This window comes from Podarcis muralis, chromosome 14 (genome assembly GCF_964188315.1).
Source record: "Podarcis muralis chromosome 14, rPodMur119.hap1.1, whole genome shotgun sequence".
NCBI classification, from domain to species: domain Eukaryota; kingdom Metazoa; phylum Chordata; class Lepidosauria; order Squamata; family Lacertidae; genus Podarcis; species Podarcis muralis.
Genome location: NC_135668.1, coordinates 54,364,257 through 54,386,529, shown reverse-complemented (window position 1 = coordinate 54,386,529; position 22,273 = coordinate 54,364,257). Strand labels below are relative to the sequence as shown.

Sequence of the window (22,273 nt, the reverse complement as noted above, 5' to 3'; positions counted from 1 at the left end):
AACCAATGCTGCTGACTACTGAATGCTCATATCCCCTTTTCGTTTCTCAGTAATTCTATATCAAACTACTATCAATGGGGAATGGCATTAGGAGTGAATTGATGCTTCAGAATTTTATAATGGGATTTGTTATTGACATGTTTGTATTATTTTTGTTTAGAATTTTAAAATACTTGTGGAATTCATTAATAGTAGTAATAGTATATATTATTTATACCCTGTCCATCTGGCTGGGCTTCCCCAGCCACTCTGGGTGGCTTCCAACAAAATATTAAAATACAATAGTCTGTCAAACATTAAAAGCTTCCCTAAACAAGGCTGCCTTCAGATGTCTCCTAAAAGTCTGGTAGTTGTTTTCTCTTTGACATTTGGTGGGAGGGTGTTCTACAGGGCGGGTGCCACCACCAAGAAGGCCCTCTGCCTGGTTCCCTGTAACTTGGCTTCTCGCAGTGAGGGAACCGCCAGAAGGCACCTCAGCACTGGACCTTTGAAAAGCATATGAAAATTGTAGAAATAAATATTACAATGTCATTTTGCTCAATGTAGTCCGGAATTCTGGAATCCATATTGCATGTACCAGTATTCAAGGATACTTGTTTTAGAACTCTTGTGCAGTGTTTTCTGAATTTGTTTCTTTTTATGTATCTTGCATTGCTTCTCGGAACCTTAACTCAGTAGTCTATGCTAGGATTACTTGTTTAGTACTAGTAGAATGGCTGTGCCTGTGTATTACACAGAAAGTACTCTACTCTTAAGTCTTCAGCTTGCTGACATAGAGGTTACATTTCCAGCAGCAGCTGTTGAGGTTGTGGAAATCTAATTAAATCTGTCAAGCAGAAACAGTGGAAATATGAATATTAAGATATGTCAGCATACAGAGGGAAAATAATAGCATTATAAGAGAAGTTTCTTTCAGTGTATATATACAAGGAGCCTCTGAATGAATGCAATCCTAGGGCAACTTTACATGTGATTAACATGTTCTGATCTAAAAGGAGAGGTGTTGTGCCATGCTAAAAACCAATTTACACTTTTGGGGAAAGCACATCATGTGACTCTTCTGGAACAGTTCTGAAAGCATGTCCCCCGTGTTAAATTCCTTGTTTGTTGAAACTAGGTAAACCTTCCTGACATTCTAGCTTTGTATGGGCAGAATGTCTTCCACCTGGGGTCATAGATTTAAAGAGTTGGAAGTAAGCCCAACTCCCTGCAATGCAGGTATAAATAGATCATACATGACAGACGACCATCCAACCTCTGCTTAAAAACCTCCAAGGAAGGAGAATCCACCACCTCTCATGAGAGTCTGTTCCACTGTTGAACAGCTCTTACTGTCAGAAAGTTCTTACTGAGGTTTATTCAGAATCTCATTATTTGTAACTTGGACACATTGGTTTGGATCCCAGCCTCTGGAGCAGAGGAAAACAAACCTGCTCCATTCTCCATATGACAACCTTTAGATATTTGAAGATGGCAGTCATATCTCCTCTCAGTCTCTCTACCAGGCCAAACATACCCAACTCCCTCAACAGTTCTTCATAAGGCTTGGTTTTCAGATCTTTGATTGTCTTGGCCACCCTCCCATGCATACGTTCCCAACTTGTCAATACCCTTTTTAAATGGTGGTGCCCAGAACTTGATACGGTACTCCAGGTGTGGTCTGACCAAAGCGGATTAGAGCGGTACTATGACTTCCCTTGATCACTAGACTTCTGTTGATGCAGCCTAGAATAGCATTAGCTGCTCCCCCCCTTTTTTTGCTGCTGCTGCTGCTGCTGCTGCTGCTGCTGCTGCTGCAAAAATGATTCACTTTTCACATGCACTACTGACAAGACTAGTGTCCCTCATCTTAGATTTGTGGAGCTGGTTCTTCCTGCCTAAGCATAGAACCTTACATTATTATTATTATTATTATTATTATTATTATTATTATTATTATTAATTATTTCAGGGTGGCTAACACCAAATATATAATACATTAAAAACACAAAATCAAACAATTAGTTTAAAATACAATTCAAATCACATTTAAAACCAAAATAAAATTAAGTGGGAACCCACAAATCATAACCATAGGGGTAAGGAATTAAAAGTTCACCAGGCCCAGCCACTCGTGCTGGTTCCATATGGGCCGATAGAAAGAACCAAGGAGACCACTTACTAACAGGGTCCCGTAGAAAGAAGGGGGTCAGACTGGGCCCAGACCAAAGGCCTGGCAGAACAGCTCCGCCTTGCAGGCCCTGCGGAAAAACGTCAAATCCCACATTGGCTTCCCCTCCCTGTGTAGTGGATAGTGCTGGACTAGGAGCTGGGAGACCCGGGTTCAAATCACCACTCGGCCATGAAGCCCTCTGGGTGACATTGGGTCAGTTGCGCTCTCTCAGCCTAACCTACTTCACAGAGTTGTGAGGATAAAATGGAGAGACGGAGAAGTGGGTACACCACTTTGCTTTCTTTGGAGAAAAGGTGTGATATAAATGTGATAGTAAAATAGTAGTGGTAATGCTACTGCTAATGAATTTGCAGTAATCACATTGTGTTCCTGGTGAAAGCAGCAGATGTTGAGCTTTCTGTACGCTGGACTTAGTGCAGCTTAAAGCGAAATCTTTAGTGTGTGCTTCTTTTACTTGTAAGAAATATCCCTCCCAAAGTGCACCTGTGCTCAGGAAGAAAATAGTCTTAAGGAAGGTCCTTTCATCAGTTTCCTTTTAAGTGGCATTGTAATGTGTCTGTATACTTTATTTATTGCCTTTGTTGACAAACACCTCACCATAATGAGAAATCATGAAAACAACAATAAAACTGTCTTTAAAAGATACATCAACCCAATTTCCTAGAGTTGGATGGTGGGGCACAGATTCCTCATGTCCCAGAAGTGGCCAACTAAGAAAAATAACCCTAACACAAAAGACAAGCTATCCTGGTATCTTCATAGTAATAAATTAGATAAGGTTTGGGGGAACCCAAGCTATGCATTGTGAGAGTCCATGAAAAATGATCTTCATGTTTGATCCTGCTAGTTGCTAATCACATTGTATATGTTCCTCAGTTGTACACTACAGTGGTACCTTGGGTTAAGAACTTCATTCGTTCTGGAGGTCTGTTCTTAACCTGAGGTACCACTTTAGCTAATTGGGCCTCCCACTGCCGCCACACAATTTCTGTTCTCATCCTGAAGCAAAGTTTTTAACCTGTGGTACTATTTCTGGGTTAGCAGAGTCTGTAACCTGAAGCACCTCTAACCTCAGGGGAACCATTGTATACACTTTCCCCCTGCTTAAGTGGTTTGTAGTAAGATATGGGTAGAATTTGATAAGTTTTCCTCTTCTTTTTTTGTAGTGCTTTGTGCCAAGAACCTTGCAAAAAAAGATTTCTTCAGTAAGTAGTTCTTATACAATTTTCCAATTTTTTGTATGCACCTTAAGCTATTATATTAATGGTAGGCCCTTTTTTTTACTCTTTGGGTGTCATTTAATGATAGTTTCTCAGGAGCCAGAGCCATAACTGTCTGAAAGTTATTTTGTACAGACTATGTAGCAGTGTGCTATGTGCTGCCCCTTCTCCGGTGAGCTAGTTTCCTAAAATTGGATCTTGACCCCAACAACCATGGACAAATAATTTTATTCCCGTCCACTCTTCCCTTCTTATTCCTCTAACTCAGGAATGGCAGTGTAAGGCCTGGTAAATATCTGCTCTTGTGACATGGCAGTATCAAGTCACAGTGAATTAACATGAGAATTGGCTTGCTGTTTCAAATGCCCATGGTCAAACAGGCTCTTTCCTTGAAGGAGCTTGGTGTGACAGATGGAAACTCATACAATGAGGACTTGGGAATGTTGCCTTAGCTGTAACAACCCCTCACATTTCATGGAACAGAGATGGGGAGCTTAACAGCCCTCCATCTTCTATCAGTCCCAGCCAGAATAGTCAATGATCAGAAATGATGAGAGTTGTAGTCCACAGACTCTGTGCTCCTGTCCCGAAATTTCAGTTTACTAATGAAGTGCTATTCTATGGAACTGTTTACATATCATGCTTTGGGGGGATTCTTTCCCCCTACTTCCAAGTGGACAAAATCTTTTGCGGGGGAAAGCTTATGTTCTAAACACTGCTGCCAGTGCCAGCTAGTGAAACTGGTGCTATAGTTTCATTCCCCCACCGCCCAGTGAAAGCAGTCTAGCTGTTGGGTAGCATTGTTCCTCCTGAATGGGTCTTCATGGTGATTTTTTTCTTTCAATTCTTTCCAGGGCTCCCTGACCCATTTGCAAAGGTGGTGGTGGACGGTTCTGGTCAGTGCCACTCAACTGACACTGTGAAGAACACGCTAGATCCCAAGTGGAACCAACACTATGATCTGTGAGTTATCTGTTCTGTGAAGGGTAAATCACAGAATGGGTGTCGAGTCTGAAAAAGAAAGAGACTATCTTATGTCCAGCCTTATGTTCATCTGTTTATTAATTTTGAAATTTTATATCTCACCTTTCTGCCTTATGGCTGGGCTTCAAGGTAATTTTCTTTGTCGTTAGCCATCTTGCCGTAAACAAGAGGTTTCTAAAATAGCAAGTAAGAAGGCAGTGGTGCCTGAAACAGGTATGGTGCTCCAACTGCTGCTCTTACCAGGTTCTGCAGTGACTGCATGAGAAAGTATCCCCTCCCACATAAGATTTTGTTCCTGGTGCTGGAGCACTTCCTCTTGGGAACCGGCAGGATATAGTCTATATGACTCCTGGCTTTTCCTAGCAGCTGTTGCAGGGGAAGAGTGCATGTCTGCTCCCCAGGCATGAGTGCTATGGAGTCATGGCTCTGTTGATAACTTGCAAGTCTTCACTCTCCCAGGCATGCATTGAAATCTAAATACTCCAGCCAGGGCCCAAAGGACTGTTTTAAGTGTGCCTAAGGGCTTGCACATGCCTGGTGGATTTTTGTTTTGTTTTTGTTTTTACTCTTCTTGAAGGAAAAGAGCCATATGTCATTTTGGAATATATTATTGGAAGTCCCTTCTGTTCAGAAACGGCTTGCCATAAGGGTTTTTTACTTTTATTTTTAGAAACCCGATTGCTCTTGGGTGCACAGAGTGAGTGACTCTTTGGAGCCTATCTATATACTGATAGCTTCACTTGTCCTGTCTAGTAAGATTAAACCCACAGTGCATTGATGGAGTCACTCTGCCTCCCTCCTTGAATTCTGTCTCCAAACCCTAATGAGCTCGGCGCTCCCCAGTTTGTAATAAGGTTGTCTGTAATTAACAAGAGCTGCTGCATTATCACTTTAGCACGCTGTGTAAAATTATAGCCATCTAATGAATAATTACGTTTCTATATTTGATAAAGTTGCGACGTGACCAATGAATTATTAAAATGAGCTCGCTTTTCATGGACATAAATGCTATGCCATAGCAAAGAATAAACCTCAACCAAGTATCTTTCTCAAACTGATTATCCTAGATATGTTGGGAAATCGGATTCTATCACCATCAGTGTCTGGAACCACAAGAAAATACACAAAAAGCAGGGAGCTGGCTTCCTGGGGTGTGTTCGACTCCTTTCCAATGCCATCAGTAGGCTAAAAGATACTGGATGTAAGCATGTAATACTTACTCAGTGTTTGCTGTGATTGACAGTGACTTGTGTCTGAGTACTGAATGTCGATTGCCAGCTGAGTACACTCTTGGGTCAAGTTTTTTTTCCAATTGTTCATTTGCAGACCAGCGTTTGGATCTATGCAAACTAAACCCCACAGATACCGATGCAGTACGAGGCCAGATAGTGGGTAAGAGGAAAACATTCCTGTCTGCATAGATAACAAAAATAGTATATCTTTCCTTCAGAGCCTTGGATATAGAGAGGTTCTCAAGTTCAAAAGTACTTTATGTGATGCTCTCTTCAGGATTGGCAGCTTCATCCAGTTCTAACTGTGTCTGCCTGGTGCTGATGGGGTTAGCAGCTTGGCATGTGCAAAACCTAAGAGTTGCTGGTTTCTAGGTTCTCAGCAAGCTTCAAGGTGTAGGCCTTACTCTAAGCTCAAGTGCTAGGGACTTTAAAAGTGTCTTCCCCACAGAAACTTCCCATCTTAAGATCTTTTTGTTGGAATGTCTCCTTTGTTGGAGACTCAAACCTAATCAAATATACGGAGAGTGCCCTCACTCATGAATTCACTCCCATAGGAGACTTGCAGTTTTTAGAAAACAAAACTTTTAAAGTCACCTTGAGGCTTTTTAACATATGAAATGTTATAGTATTGTGAGAATGTTCAGTGGTAGCAGTAGACTTTATAACTGATAGTCTACTGCAGGCTTCTTCAACCTCAGCCCTCCAGATATTTTTGAGACTACAATTCCCATCATCCCTGATCACTGGTCCTGCTAGCTAGGGATCATGAGAGTTGTAGGCCAAAAAACATCTGGAGGGCCAAGGTTGAGGAAGCCTGCAGTAGACTATCAATTATTCCAGGGTGAGTAGCTTGTCAGATCTCTCACTCCAGCTACTCTGAGACAGGAAACTTCTTTCAGTGAGAAGCATGTACATTTTGGGGGGGCAGTGATTGGCAACTGGCTCTGCTCTAGCCACTGGGTGGGATTTGTTTTGTCCAATGTTAGTATGGTGTTTAACTTGCAAGTGAAGTTGCTGCATTCTGACTTGGATTGCATGCTCAGCATTCTGTAGGCTGTTGCTCGGTCTTGCTGTCTGGAAAGCATGTTTGGAAAACCATGGATGTGAGAAACTGTCTTTTTCTGAAAGAAGAAATGCATAACAGGCCAAAAAAAAGATGCTCCATTTTAAAATGCCGCCTAGTGGCAAATGTTCTGCTTTTCAACAGTTTTGAGAGGCAAATATCTGTTTATGCAGAATCCTTCACATTTTTATCCAAAGTAGAGTATTTCTTATTAGAAAAATATCAAAGCCTAGGTTATGTGTTATTTTTAATTAGTAGAAGTAGAAATAATTATTTATACATTTAGCACATTTTGAATAGCAGAATTAGAGCGCAATGTAAGAATACTCAGGAGTAAACCACAATGAATTCAGTGAGACTTAGTCTCATTTAAGGATTGTAGCCTTAAACGTCTGATTTCTTAAGGATTGTCATATTATGATTTATGAATGACATTGTATCATCGCAATATAAAAGTATAAGGCAATAGCCAACTAAGTCATACCCTGGGTGGACTTACTGAAGTCAACTGACGTAATTTAAGTCTACTGATTTCAGTGGGCCTGCTCTGAGTCTCTGTATTATCCATAATAACTCTAAAAACACCAATCAAAATATTTGGGGTGTTTACTGTTGTAAGGAGGGGTGAAATCTTGAATATGCACGTGGATTATTAAAAAGTGTAGGAATGCTTGCCAATTGAATGAAGCCTCTCCATTGTGTTCCTTGCATTTTAACTGGGGTTGAATAGGTTTTTTTGCACCTATGGATTTTAATCATGGCTTTCATTTCTTTTTCTCATTCCAGTCAGCTTACAGACACGGGACAGGATAGGCACAGGAGGGTCTGTTGTAGATTGCAGGGGGCTGCTGGAGAATGAAGGGTAGGTATTTCATTTCCTAGTGGAATCCCCTGGATCTCCTGATTCATAGTCATCCTACTCAGTTAAATGAATGAATAAGATCTGTATTTTTGTTCTGGAGCATGTTAATTGTTAAATAAACTTTTTTTAAAAAATGGAAGGAGTCAAAATCTCATTGATTTTGTTAGCTAGGAGTTCATTCTTAAGGTCTGCAAGTGGAACACAAAATGGGGACTAGCAATCATGCCAACCTAATCAACCTTGGTCAACTGTAAAAAGCAGGGAAGGTTCACTCTGGAAGGGCTGCATCTTTGCCTTCATCCTGGTATAACTCATCCTGCTCTGTGACTGTTTCCCCTTGTCACAATATTGAATCCAGAACAGAGGTTCATGGCTGACTCCTGACAAGAGAGTATTGTGGCACAGAAAGCTGGAAGACAAGTGTAGGAACTTTCTCCAGCCCCTTGTTAGAGGAGATCTGCTTAGTGCCTTCAAGACACTCTTACCTTGACATAAGCCTTTTGAGACTGTCTTTTTCAGTGATGATCTATGCTTGAAGTCCAGTTATTTCCCTGAATGAAATTCCCCTAACATTCTCTTAGGCTTGTGTGAAATTTTCTAACTTTATGAGCCTCCCTTATTTCAGAACGGTTTATGAAGACTCAGGACCTGGAAGGCCACTGAGCTGTTACATGGAGGAGCCAGCGCCATACACAGACAGCACTGGAGCTGCTGGAGGAGGGAATTGTAGATTTGTGGAATCCCCCAGTCAGGACCAGACACTCCAGGTGCAGCGTTTACGGACTCCTGATGTGAGAGGCCATGTACAAACCCCCCAAAATAGGCCACATGGTCATCAGTCCCCATCGCCTGACCTGCCTGAAGGCTATGGTAAGAGGAGCAATCTCTGATACGTGTCCTAAGAAATTCTATTTGTGTGCATTTGCATGCTCTTCAGGCCAGAGGAGACATTTTCATCCAGTGCAGGAAAGCAAAGTTAAGATTGGGTTTTCAGAAAACTCATCTGGTCTGCAGAGAGGGTAGCTCTGAAATGTTGTTGACTGCATTTAAATCTTTGGTATGCAGTGGAGAGTTCTAGTGATTGTGGGGTTGGGGTGTTCAGTATCTGTAGAGCTCTGTCTCCCAGTCCTTCCCCCCCCCCCATCTAATTTCCCTTCTTGCCCTTATTTGCAGCAAGGAGTTTCTGCGCAACACTTTGGATCTCATCTGCTGCCATTATATTCCAAATTAAGTCATTTGAGAGAACATAGATTTCTTGCACGGTTCTACCTTGATTGTGCACTGTAACTGACCCCCACCCTCAAACACAAGTACATATACAAACAGTAAACGAAGTTATGAGAAAAGTAGGGTCTGGTGAACTCTTAACCATCACTCTTTATTTTTGTACCTCTTTCATTCCGTGTGAAACTGGGACACTTGTCCAAGTGACACAGTTTAGCCTAAATGCATTACAATATTATGTCTAGAGAAAACTCTGTTCTAGGTTACTAAAGTGCAAACAGCTTTTAATTGACCAGCTTGGGCAGCTGTATTATTAGCAATATATCTTGCCTGCTTCAAGCGTCTGTGGGCAACCTGCCATGTGGCTGCCCAAGTAGCAAAGGCTGAAGCAGTTTTACATTGCTCCTGGACCAGTGCAGAAGGTCCCAAGGGCATAGCAACCTGAACTCCTGCCTGTCTCCTGTGCAGTGCTGCTTTCTGCTCCCCAGCTTAGCCAGCCAGACCAAGGGGTGCAGGGAGCATGTATTGCTGAAGTGGCACAGCCTCATGCCTCCCCAAGCCTGCCCGAGGTTTAAAACCACCCTGTCAACTATATTCAGTTTTTTTCTTGGAACTCCCCCCGGTCTGTCTTGCTAGTTGTAAGTTTCCCTTTTAAGCACATTTTCTGATTTCTTCATGAAGGTGTGGTTTGTTTTCCTTGGTTTTTCTTTTTGAGGTAGCGGGGTGAGTGAGTGGGTTTCATTATATACTGGTCTGTAGTCAACAGGTATCATGACAGCACTGTTGGTGTTATATTCTGTCATTTACTGCCTGCTGGCAAGTATATATATATTTGGATCAGGGGGCTGGGATAACTAGTGGGAAGCAGAAAGGGAGTGTGGATGCTTTGCATGTTCCAAGACAAATGAAATCATTTTAGTAGATGCGCAGTTTTTCCCCAGCCTGGTGCCCCCCAGTTGTTGCTCCATTGGGCATCCTGGCTGGGGTTGCTGGGAGTTGTAGTCCAGCAACATTTGGAGGGCACCAGGTTGTACAAAGCTGATGTAGCAGTTGCTCCCCAGAGTGTCAGATGCTTACACAGGGCATACACACATTCACTGGTAACTATTAGCGGTCTTCCAAAGGTTCATGTCTCTTCACCCCCTTCCCGTCGCCCAGTAGATCTGTGTGAAAAAGCAAATGGCCTTGCAGAATGGAGATGGTTCCTTGAGAACCTTCTACAAAGCGAGCTGTGCATAGGGAGCCACAACATCCCATGTTCATAGTAATTGTTCATCTTAAAGCCTATGGAAATAATCGCGAACAAAGAAGTGTCTTTCTGGATCGATATGGGATGGTATAGGTGAGGTGAACTGGAATTGGGTGGGTGACAAAAATGGTAAGCTCTTTTTGTGAACATGTAAGCTGTATCAAGTATCTGATGCAGTTCTTGGTATTGCTGTTTCTTTTTACTCATAACTAGGGCAAATAGTACATTTTAAGTAATGCTATATACAGCTGCTTTTAAGCTTTAGCTGAGCTTTTGCAGATATTTTGTTTGGACTGCTCACTGTAGCATCTTTTCCCTATCTTTGTAGAACAAAGGACAACAGTACAGGGACAAGTTTACTTTTTACATACACAAACTGGTGTTAGCACATGGCATGACCCCAGGATACCAAGGTATGTATGGCAGTCTTGAGTTCATCTGGGTTTGGGCAGGTAGCTTGTACCTGTGTTTGGGGGAAAAAATACACTTCAGATAGTTCCTTATAAAGCCTCATACTTAGGGGGGAAATGTTATTTCTATATAAATTAGGGTTTGTTAACCAAAAATTGATGCCCTTTATCGTTCCCCCCCTCCCAGCACCTCATGTTTTTTCTAAGATAAATGTTAGTGTTAAGCTTAAATATGTATGTTTAAATTGTTCTTTTGGTTTTCATAGAGACCTTAACAGTGTGAATTGTGATGAACTTGGACCTCTACCACCAGGTTGGGAAGTTAGAAGTACAGTGTCGGGAAGAATATATTTTGTAGATCATAATAACAGAACCACACAATTCACAGACCCAAGACTGCATCACATCATGAAGTAAGAAACCAATGTGTTGCCATGTGCTTCTGTGGCTCAGAATCATAACAGCTGACCTAGCAGCACAAGTGGAGCAAGCGCAGAGGGGCTGCATGGGCAAAGAAAATGTCAGTACTAAAATAATTTGTTTTTCCCCAGCGAGGGATGTTGCAAGATGATTCCTGCCCGCAAGGCCAAATGCTTGATGAAAGTAGAGTAGAATCCAAAGAACAACGCAACATGCAAATGAGTTTCCCTGTGCCCCTCCCCCACTGCACTACATTCCAATTTACTTTTGAAACTGAGGGGGCTTTGATATGTGCTGATATGTAATAACGTAGCCGCCTGCTGCCTGCTCTTGACTGGCAGTGGCTGTTTGGGTCTCTTTCCCATCCTGTTTAATTTGAAGGTTCCAGGCTTTGCTAGCCAACCCCGCCCAGGCCTTTATTTCATAAAATTTATATACTGCTCAATTGTAAAAAAACAACCCTTCAAACCTTATATATCCCTTTGCCAGTGAGGTGCCCTCTTCTATTAAACAGTTCTCCTGGGCTGCCTTCCACCCATGCTTATTGCTTGCTCGCTCACCTGCCTGCCAGACGTGCCTCAAATTGGATTGGTGTGGCTGCCTGTTGGTGGTCACGTGAACTGCTACATGACAACAGCCTTACACAAACACAAACACACCCTTACCTGTATCTTCCTATATACATAAAAACGTGCTCTGCAACTGAACTCGTATCGGTGGGTGGGTGGCTCATTTGATCTACATTATGAACACCTATGATGAAGGGAAAGTTTGTTTAATGCAAAAGCTTGCTTCCACGGTCTCAAACATATATTGGTCTGATGAAAACCATTGCTTCGTTTTCATTTTAGTTTTTGATTTCTGAATAGCTGATCTGAAGTTTCATTTAACTGCCTGCTTCTGTGTTCCATAGTGGACATAGGAGTATTTGTGCTTTTGAAATAAGTACAAAACTGCATGTCACATAATGAAGTAAGATTTGTTGAGTTGGCTCCAGTTGTTCATTGTGTTACATGAGGGTTTTTGCAGTGTAACTATAGCTCTAAATATGGACCTGGAGAAGCATAGTTCCACTACTACAAGTAAAGAAGTACGAATGCTAGTATTATGGAAGTATAAAAATATTTGATGCATGTTGCTATTGTCTTGAAAGCCAATATATGGTAGCATAAATGAGTTAAAGCTACTACAGGAGACACTTTTTTATTTGCTGCAACAGACTATACCTTTGTGTAATCAATTTCCTTATCTAGTTCTTTATAAGCTATGAAAAGTTTTTCTAATCTTGTTTCCTGATACTGATTTATTTCATAAAATTTATACATCGCTTATTGTAAAAAAAACCCTTCAAAATGGTTTAGCAAAAGAATAAAACAGTCAGTTAAAAAAAGTTAATGAACAATAATTCAAAGAATTAAAGCCAGCAGTAACTAAAAACAGATCAAAACCCGCACCAATGTTCTAGATACTATGTGGCTTCCCACTGTAGTGGCAATCCTTCCTTCTTCATTCCCCTTTGAGAGTAATCTTCTCATCTTTCCCTCCAGTCACCAATGCCAACTAAAAGAACCCAACCAGCCTTTGCCAGTGCCGAGTGAGGGATCATTGGAAGACAGCGAGGAGTTGCCTGCCCAGAGATACGAGCGAGACTTGGTGCAGAAGCTCAAGATCCTCAGGCATGAGCTCTCCCTCCAGCAACCCCAAGCTGGCCACTGCCGCATCGAAGTATCGAGGGAAGAAATATTTGAGGTATGTCGATCTGTGTCTAAGATAGTGGGAGGTTTAGCCTTTCCAGTGCATCTAGGTAATGGCTATGGATTTCTGCAGATGCAGCTTATCATAAATGCTGCCCCTGTGAGGCCTAAAGATATAATGAAAGCCATTAGAATGAATCACAAGATGAACCTAATGTCAAATGATGTTATATTTGATATAAAAAATCACTGTTCAGTGGCTATAAGGAAGGTTTGCCATTCTAAACACAGCTAAAATTTCCTGAGGGCTATGACTTAAGCAGCGGTGCAAGAAGGGCACCTCTAGATATTCCCTAGATATGTGAAGAGTAGCTACTGTTGAAAAAGTGTTCATTTCCTGAGAGTATACTTCTGTTTCTTACTATAGGAATCATACCGGCAGATAATGAAGATGAGGCCAAAAGATCTAAAGAAGAGACTGATGGTGAAATTTCGAGGAGAAGAAGGCTTGGATTATGGTGGAGTGGCAAGGTGAAAGACAAGTTCTTAAAATGACATGTACTGGGCAAAGGAAGCCCTTTGCAGAGACCTCCAAATATTGCAGATAAAAATTCAAAGGAACATTTAATCAAACCCACGAATGATGGCAGCCTTATCATGTAATGCTACAATTTACCAAGGTTTGGCATTACAAGGGCCAGCCTTTACATGCCTTGGGCTTGATCCAGCGGCATGGTCCTATTTGCCCCCTTTCCCCAAGCTGGGCAGGGGGCTGTGCCTCTGCACCGTGTCCCCTCAACAGGCTGGAGCAGCAAGTGACCCCTTCTGCCCCCTGCCCTGCTTAAAATAATGGTGGCCTCGTTCCACCCAGGAGAGATGGCCTCTTAATAGCTAATGTGCAATGTCTGGCAGAAGAGGAAGACTACTGAGACAGAAAGGTGGGGTGTTAATAAATGTAAGCATTGTTTTTTAAAATATTGAAATAGTAACAAATCAAGTTTTTGAATTTCCAGGGATTCAGAAAGATTAAAAGCTATGGAGATGTGAACATTGACAGCTTCTGCCTTTAAGACAGTGTTCTGTGGTGTTTGAAAGCTTGTACGTTCTTGCTCTCCTCCATATGTCATATTTTAATGCCATTGCTCTTCAGATCAACACAGAATTAAAGGTTTTAAAATTTAGTACTTCTCGATTTTGCCCTCACATTTGGAAGTTGCGCTTTTTAATGGTATGTTTTTTATGAAATAGTGGCTCTAGAATCCAGTGCTTTATGAAACTGTCTCCTGAATAACTAGACACACAACAATCATTTCCTTCTTTCTAAATTAAAAATAATTTTCGGAAAGATGCCAGAAATCAAGAGTCCTATGTGTTCCTATAAAAGTATATGCCACAATGTTAGCCTTTAAGGGAGACTTTCTCAATCTCTGGCCCCAGATGTTGAATTACAACTCCTATCATCCATAGCCAGCAGGGGCAGCAGTTAAGGATGAGGGGAGTGGTAGCCCAACAACACCTGGGAACCCCAAGTTGAGAAAGGACAACATAATATATCTACTTCTCTAAATTGCTATAATAGTTTTTGAAGATGTTTTGCATTCTCTTTATCTTAACTTGGATATAACCCTCTGGCATCTGAGGGTTGCAATCAATGTTAGTTTTACTTAGAGTAGACTCAGTGAAATGGACATAATTAATGTAGGTCCATTAATTTCAATGGGGTTACTGTGAGTAGAGCTTGGACACAATCTTTTGCATTGCGCTGCTCCTGGTGATAGGTCTGTGTCTAATCCAGGGATCTGATTGTAATGCTGATTCCTCTCTTGCATCCGAGTTGGGAAGCTCTTCCAAGGGCTGAGTGTGCCAGTGACTAAAATTGCCCTGAGTAAGACTTTTCTTTTGTCTAACTCCAGTGATACATTCTCTGATCTTAAATTCTCTAGACAAAATTCTTGTTGTCTGGAGCGCTTCCCGTTTGACCTCTCCCTTGTCATCACTGGCGTGTTGCAAGAGTTTATCTTGTCTGTGCTTTATATCTGTCTAGACAGCTGCTGAATGCTCTAGCACAGCCTATTCAAATGCCTCCATTTAGCTTCAGGGGGACCCATGTTGTGCAATAAACCCACATACAGTGTTACCCCAGGTAGAAACTCTCAACATATCATCACAGAAACCAGGCAGTCACCAAAGTATTTCCAGAAACTAAGTTCCTGTAGAATTCCCTTTGTTTAGCAGCTTCCTCTTCACCAGTCACATGATCAAAACTATCTGGAGTGTCCTTTTGTATCCTTTTAGTTGTGTTTACAAGAACAAATACGTACCCCTGTATAAAAGTCATATTGAAGAAAATTGTAGGTGTGCCTTATTGGGAATAAGATTTTATTTTGTGTGTGGAGAGAGAGAGATACAGTGATTTGGTAATGTTTACATTGTTAAGTTTTGATAACTTGCATTTCTGAAAATTACATGTTAAACAGAACTTACATTTGGATTATCTTGGAGGTGTTCTTTGCAAGTTGCTTTGTAGCAGTCATTGGCTATGGACAATTAAAAAATCTAGAGACAGACACACAAAAGTACAAAAAGATATGCACTACCATTATATTGCTGTCTTCAGCTCTAATCAAGATTATTTTGCTTAATCATATTCGGTAACCATCCTTCTATTTACAGATAGGTAGCCGTGTTGGTCTGCCATAGTCAAAACAAAAAAAATTCCTTCCAGTAGCACCTTAAAGACCAACTAAGTTAGTTCTTGGTATGAGCTTTCGTGTGCATGCACACTTCTTCAGATACCAGATGGTATCTGAAGAAGTGTGCATGCACACGAAAGCTCATACCAAGAACTAACTTAGTTGGACTTTAAGGTGCTACTGGAAGGAATTTTTTTTGTTCATCCTTCTATTGTTTTTTAGGAGCTTGCTCTCATCTTGCTGCCAAAACAATATTTTAGAAACATGTTAATTTACAGAATAGAAAACAAACTCTTTCCTGACTTCCTATATAAACTTATGTGAGGTTTTAGAGTTGGAAGGGCTCTTGAGGGTCATGTAGTCCAACCCCCTGCAATGCAGGAATCTCAACTAAAGCATCCTTGACAGTCTTGCGTCCAAACCAGCACTTGTGGTTTCATTCCAAAACAAATCACTATCATTATCTGGAGCCAAGGTTTGTTCTTGGCTTTCCGGTCATGACTCATTTGGGAAGAAACCATGAGTGCAACTTTGAGCTAGCTAACACTGAGCTAGCTGGTCCATGGTTGTTTCCCCATAGACTAGCAGAAGTACACAGCAAGGTCTCTCAAGCTGTCTGCACCAGCATGCAGCTCACGGTCATTATGGTTTAAGCAAACGACACAGCTTGACAGAGCCAATGAAGCCAGCTTTAAAAGAATGCCTGGTTGTGTCTAATAAATTAATAAAAGGATACTTGGTTATGGAAAGTGACCCAATTTTCTGTCCGCTGTAGTCGCATTGAGTGTTAACCAAAGAGTTCTGTGAAACAAATGAGTGCTTGTACTCTTTTCTTTCCCAGTAGAAGTTGATCAAAGGAAAAGGCTTGTCCTAATTTGCCTCCTTACATTGCACCGAGTCTAGATTCTCTCCCACCCCCGACCCTCTTTTTTGTAGAAGTCACAATCTGTATCAAATGAGTAATGGAACCACATGTTACTGGGTGGGGTAAACTTTAATTCCACCATCCAGCCTCTTCTCTAACATATGTCTCTTGTCTGGCAGGGAGTGGTTGTACCTTCTGTGCCATGAAATGCTGAACCCTTATTATGGACTCTTCCAGTACTCCACGGATAACATTTATATGCTGCAAATAAATCCAGACTCCTCTATCAATCCTGTAAGTATTCTAGAAGCAAAGCAGGTGTGTGTATGCGGCTTAAATACAGGCTAATTCTCTGAAACCCTGGTAGTGGTATAGGGTCCAAACAGCAGCCAATCTTCTTCCATGAGACCAGTGTGGCTTTAGATTCAAACAGCCACTCCCCATGCCATGTGGCAAATCACCTTTGTAATGTGGGAGTTTCAGAAGTATTTTGATGTGGCGTCGACTCTCCCATTCAGGAAGGGAGATGAAAATGTTCACCACTGCAGCATGCAGACTCTTGGGTATATTCAAGTAGCTCTTTGGATCCCAACCGTAAGCCCTTTGCAGATGTTCACTATATATTCACAGAGGGATCCAGCCTCTCACTATCCCTCACACCCTCACCTGCTGTTTGCACTTTCGATTTCATGTTTAGAGCACATGGGTCCAACCTTTGCATGCTGCACGCTTGGTTTTGTGGTATACAAAATGCACTTTGCTCAGTGTTTAAATAGGAGCCTTTATGCATCAAGTTGAATGTGCAAACAGTAGGGTGGGCTGGCTTGATTCTAATTTCCCAGTGCACATGCAGTTTGAACCACCTTTGCACAGTCCTGAGATTTCCCTTGCTTGTGGTATTATGTGAGTCTACCTATCTCTGTTACTTTTTCAGTTAACACCAAATAGACAAGTGAAGGTAAGTGTGCCTATCATAACCGAGGAGAAGCACCGGTGGCTTGTAATGGACTAATTTTGTAGAACCTCAACTTACCCATTAAAGGAATAATTAAAACTTTGTTTGTTAATTACCTTGTCAGTTCCACACTAAACCCTCATTGCATAGTTTTGCCCCTTAGAAGATCCACTGCATGTTAACAACTTCAAACACACATACCCACACGCGCCTTGCAGAACTGATTACATCTCCATTCTGTCCAAAACCCACATTATTTTTCAGCCTCACAAAGTTCAGGGTGGTATTTGGTGCAGATTGGTTGCCCAGGTAAACAGTTGGTTGCCTGGAAAGAATTTGGCAAATCACAACAGTTTTACCCATATTTGATTTCAAACTAAAGGAGGGTAGTTGTAGCTTGAGTATTATTATTATTATTATTATTATTATTATTATTATTATTATTATTATTATTCCCTTGTACACCCTAAGGTCCCAGGGTAGGTTGCAACAATTTAAAATACAACATTATGCATTATGAATGCATCATGTGTTAATGGGACTGATAGAAATGACCTCATATATACTCAGGACAAACAGCCTGTCTTCCTCTAGCCCAAGCAGCACACGTGTATTGAAAGCCTTGGGGTTAGCAAGATTAGCATATGTACAAAAACTTTAAGAAAACCTTTGAAGGGGGATGAGAACGCCCATACAGAGAGGTGAATCATCTCAGTGGCTGCAGAAGGCTCCATATCTGTTGTAGGGAGAATGGAAAGCTTGGGAAGGAGAGTGACATGGAGTATCTTGGAAAAGGGCCTAGTTGGTTTTGTTGAACCTTGAATGGCACAAGCATATGCTATACTGCAACATTTTGTTTCAGGTCTCTGTTGTTCTGCATGGAGAGAGATTGTACAATAGTCTTCCCAAGCAAACATTGATTGGGCCTAAGTGCCTGCTTTTAACTGCATTGGCTCAAGTAGATTGGCTTTTAACATGAATCACCATGTTTGTGGCTAATGATCTGATGGTCACAAGCCTGTAGTGCAGTATGGTGGGACTGTGGTCTTGAGACTGAATGCATTTAGTCAGCTGTGTTAAGTATATGTAACATTGAATTCTGTGCAAATTGATTAATTTCTCATCCAGAGGGCTTGAGATCATTAAGCGAAACTTTCATTGAACTAGGAAATGGCTGAAGGCATAAGTCTAGCCACAAGATGTCAGCATTGGGCTTCTCTTCCAGATAATGAGTCTCTTCGATGTTTCTCGTAGGATCATCTGTCTTACTTCCACTTTGTTGGTCGGATAATGGGTCTGGCTGTGTTCCATGGACACTACATCAACGGAGGTTTCACCGTTCCTTTCTACAAACAGCTGCTGGGCAAACCCATCCAGTTATCTGATCTGGAATCAGTCGACCCAGAACTACACAAGAGTTTAGTTTGGATTCTGTAAGTATTGCATACGCAGTTGAAAGCTTTTTAAAAAGACTAGGGTGAGGGGAAGCAGCTCCACAAAGTAGGACTTTGCAGCCCCTCAAAGCCACTGTTCGTCTGCATAGTCCTCAACCATCGCTTGAGTGTGCAGACCCATCTGAATCTCTAGTGCTGTCCAGCAAAACAAAGGTAGAGATAGATTGTAAAAGACGCTAGATCAACTCCTAATAAATAGTTTGGATTCTTCCTGCCATAATGTTTACTTAAGAAGAATGTTTTGTGCGCCCTGGAGAGTACAGAAATGACTTGCAGTCTTTGCCTTGTTGACAGAGAGAATGACATCACTCCGGTTCTGGACCATACTTTCTGCGTGGAGCACAACGCTTTTGGCAGGATTCTGCAACATGAGCTCAAACCAAATGGAAGAAATGTTTCTGTTACAGAGGAGAACAAGAAAGAATATGTGAGGTACCACCAGAGGAGGTTAAATGCTATCCTCTCATAATGCAGAGGTGGTGGTGGTGGTGGTCAGTCTCAGTTTCTCTGTCTCTCTCCCCACTCCTTGACTTGCACCAGTTTGTGTGTCCAGAACATTTCAGTTCTGTAGTGCAACTGTGGGTCAAAGTTATTCAGTGATCTCTGTAATATATGTGCTTGTGCGCTACTAGTTGCTGGAGACACCTTAATTTTTGCCACCTAGTGTCTTCTATTTGGCTTCGGAATCTCATTCTTACGATAGCCTTGACTAATGCCACACAGTTGCTACTGAAGCTGTAGGCCAGAGGTGGTCTTGATGGGTCTTGCAGTGTATTTTGCAGAATACATTTCTCATCTTGTACCACTCGTTGTTCTTCTTTGTGGCTGTGCCTTTCATCTGCTCTGCCTCTTTCTCCCGATAGTTGTATGCAGCTTGTTGCTAGAATCAACACAGAATTTGTAACTGGTCACGGATGTCCAAATTGACTTTACTCAGATCTGCTTCCTTTAGGTGGTGGGAATTGGCAGCATAACTGGGGCCTGCAGTGCCATGCATCTTCCCCATTTACATGTTTTAAGAAAGCTGCACTGGCACATGGACCCCAGTGGTGCTGGAGATTGGGCAGGCATGCTGCCCACCATGCACAGGGATGAGATCCCTGCAAAAAAATATTGTTTTCTCCTCCCAAAGTATTCCTCGTTTGGGAGTTCCTAGGGGAAAAAATGCAGCATCTTGAGTGCACCTATTTTGTTGCAAGTTATATTTCACTTGAAGGCTTCTGCATTCAGTTCTCACTTTGGATTCGCTCCCTGTCCCCAGGTTGTACGTTAACTGGCGGTTCATGAGAGGAATTGAGGCCCAGTTCTTGGCTCTTCAGAAAGGCTTTAACGAACTTATTCCTCAACATCTACTGAAGCCTTTTGACCAGAAGGAGCTTGAGGTATTGCATCCTTTTCTCCATTCAAATTACGTTGTGATTCGCGTGTTCTGTTAAGAGCCCGGGGGGGGGGGGAGGAATCCCACTTTCCACTTTTCATATTGAATGGGACAGTTTTGCCTGAAGCTGCTAGGCATGCTAAGCCCGCTCTTTGCTCCTCACTGCTGCTTAAAGAACACTGATGTTCTACGTACACCCATCAGAAAAGATAGTTGAGTGGCTGCTTTTGCACATCAACAAAATGCAGGAAAAGGATATGCAAACTCCAACCTCCAAAGCTAGACAAAAATACTGAGCTGGGTGAGGACAAAACTATCTCCCTAGGATAATAAAATGCCCCCAAAACCAGACGTTTGGGCACCATTAGGAAAGTGGAACCTTTTTGTATTGGCTGACATACCTTCATGATCTCCAGGTGTGCATAGCAATTTGATGGCTTTGAGTGGTCGACTCAACCTCATTGTCAATACAGATTAACCAAACAGCTATTTTTTGTGACCTATTCTTTGTTAAAAAATTCTCGATCACTTAGGAAGATCCACTGGGTCAAAACGATTTTGATCTCAAGGCAGTATCTATTTTTCATTTCTCACAGCAGTTTGATGTTCAGTTATTATCGTAGATTGGTGGTATTACTTGTATTTTAGTAGTAGTAGTTGGATGGTGCCTTGTACGCCTCCTTCCAGCAACTCCTGCAGCCAAGCTGGTGCCAAATGTATTGCTCAGCTTTCCTTTGGACCACATCAGTGAGGCCAAGAGGGGAGTCTTCTTGTTTGGCCAGCCCAGGATCCCCAGACACACTGCCCAAGCTTGTGCCCTGGGAACGTTGCTTAGGTGCTGCTAATACAGTGGTTTGACTTCAACCCCCAAAGCGCCCCTATTCTCTCTCGAGACAAATGGATGTCAACAACAATACAACAACAAGTAATCAGCACATAAAAGGTTTGGCCAGTCCTATATCCAGGAGGAAACGAAATTCAAAAATCTAGGAAGGACACTTAACTGTGGAATTAAATGGTGTGCATAGTGGATACTGAGAGTTTGTGTGTAAAAGGTAAAGGTACCCCTGACCGTTAGGTCCAGTCGCAAACGACTCTGGGGTTGCGGCGCTCATCTCGCTCTACAGGCCGAGGAGCCGGCATTTGTCTGCAGACAGTTTTTCCGGTTCATGTGGCCAGCATGACTAAGCCGCTTCTGGCAAACCAGAGCAGCGCACGGAAACGCCATTTACCTTCCCACTGGAGCGGTACCTATTTATCTACTTGCACTTTGACGTGCTTTTGAACTGCTAGGTTGGCAGGAGCTGGGACCGAGCAACAGGAGCTCACCCCGTCTTGGGGATTCGAACCGCCAACCTTCTGATCGGCAAGTCCTAGGCTCTGTGGTTTAACCCACAGCACCACCCACGTCCAAGTTGTAAATACTTGTGCACTCTGCGTCAGAAGGTGTGAATGTGTGGCTCCTGATTTGTACGGCGTCTTTCCACACACAGAGAACAGTATATCACAAAATCAACAGTCGCATGACAGTTTCACAATAACAGAAATAATAAAAGAGCAACACAGCAGCCAGTAAAACAGCATACAACTCACCCACCCATATTTCAAATCTATAAATGTTCTGCCCCTTACATTGTGTATTTCTGATCCATCAGCTCATAATAGGTGGCTTGGATAAGATCGACTTGAATGACTGGAAGTCCAATACACGCCTGAAGCACTGCATGGGAGACAGCAATATTGTCAAGTGGTTCTGGCAAGCGGTGGAAGCCTTTGATGAGGAGAGAAGGGCCAGGCTGCTGCAGTTTGTGACGGGCTCCACGCGGGTTCCCCTCCAGGGTTTCAAGGCTTTGCAAGGTGACTGATAGGGGTGCTGAGTTAGCACACTTGTGCAGAGGGATGCCCATGGCGCACCCAGTTAACCTGCCACCAGTTCCTCCTTCATGATTCTGCCCTTTGTTAGCTTATACCATGAATTGTTCCATCTGTAACACATGGAATTGCCTTATACTGGAGCCAGTCCGTTGGTACCTCTAGTCCAGTACTTTCTGCTCATAACAGGCAGCAACTTTCCAGGGTCTTGGGCAAAGGGTGTGTGTGCTCACTCCCATTTTGTTTCTCTCTAGACTCGGTGGCCTGTGTGTATGTGTGCACATGCACACCTCTGTGCTTAGGATCTGTGACTTCCCAATCTCTCCCTCGCTGCTGTCAGGGTTTATACGTGTCAGAAATGAATAGTGTGCTCATAGTTGTGTTTTTGAAGGGCCTTAACTAGAATGTCTGTTTGCAAGGTTCTACAGGCGCCGCAGGACCCAGGCTCTTCACTATCCACCTGATAGATGCAAATACAGACAACCTTCCAAAAGCTCATACTTGGTAAGGCTGCTTTTCTGCCCA

The 22,273-nt window shown here is 42.3% G+C and overlaps 1 protein-coding gene across 6 annotated transcripts in view; it reads left to right on the top strand.

Moving 5' to 3' along the window:
- SMURF1 (SMAD specific E3 ubiquitin protein ligase 1) overlaps window positions 1–22,273 on the top strand; it is a 50,410-nt gene that overhangs the window by 23,542 nt on the left and 4,595 nt on the right. The window contains exons 2-18 of one of the 6 annotated variants that reach the window (XM_077918746.1): window positions 3,340–3,378; window positions 4,248–4,356; window positions 5,445–5,578; window positions 5,704–5,769; window positions 7,459–7,534; window positions 8,160–8,404; window positions 10,336–10,420; window positions 10,684–10,830; window positions 12,385–12,586; window positions 12,959–13,062; window positions 16,269–16,383; window positions 17,024–17,047; window positions 18,299–18,477; window positions 18,793–18,930; window positions 19,760–19,880; window positions 21,532–21,733; window positions 22,177–22,252. In XM_077918746.1, the coding sequence (XP_077774872.1) occupies window positions 3,340–3,378; window positions 4,248–4,356; window positions 5,445–5,578; window positions 5,704–5,769; window positions 7,459–7,534; window positions 8,160–8,404; window positions 10,336–10,420; window positions 10,684–10,830; window positions 12,385–12,586; window positions 12,959–13,062; window positions 16,269–16,383; window positions 17,024–17,047; window positions 18,299–18,477; window positions 18,793–18,930; window positions 19,760–19,880; window positions 21,532–21,733; window positions 22,177–22,252 (2,062 nt within the window). Of the gene's footprint in view, window positions 1–3,339; window positions 3,379–4,247; window positions 4,357–5,444; window positions 5,579–5,703; window positions 5,770–7,458; window positions 7,535–8,159; window positions 8,405–10,335; window positions 10,421–10,683; window positions 10,831–12,384; window positions 12,587–12,958; window positions 13,063–16,268; window positions 16,384–17,023; window positions 17,048–18,298; window positions 18,478–18,792; window positions 18,931–19,759; window positions 19,881–21,531; window positions 21,734–22,167; window positions 22,253–22,273 lie in introns of those variants that run through there. The other 5 variants (XM_077918745.1, XM_028705355.2, XM_028705354.2 and 2 more) reach the window with 5 other exon arrangements.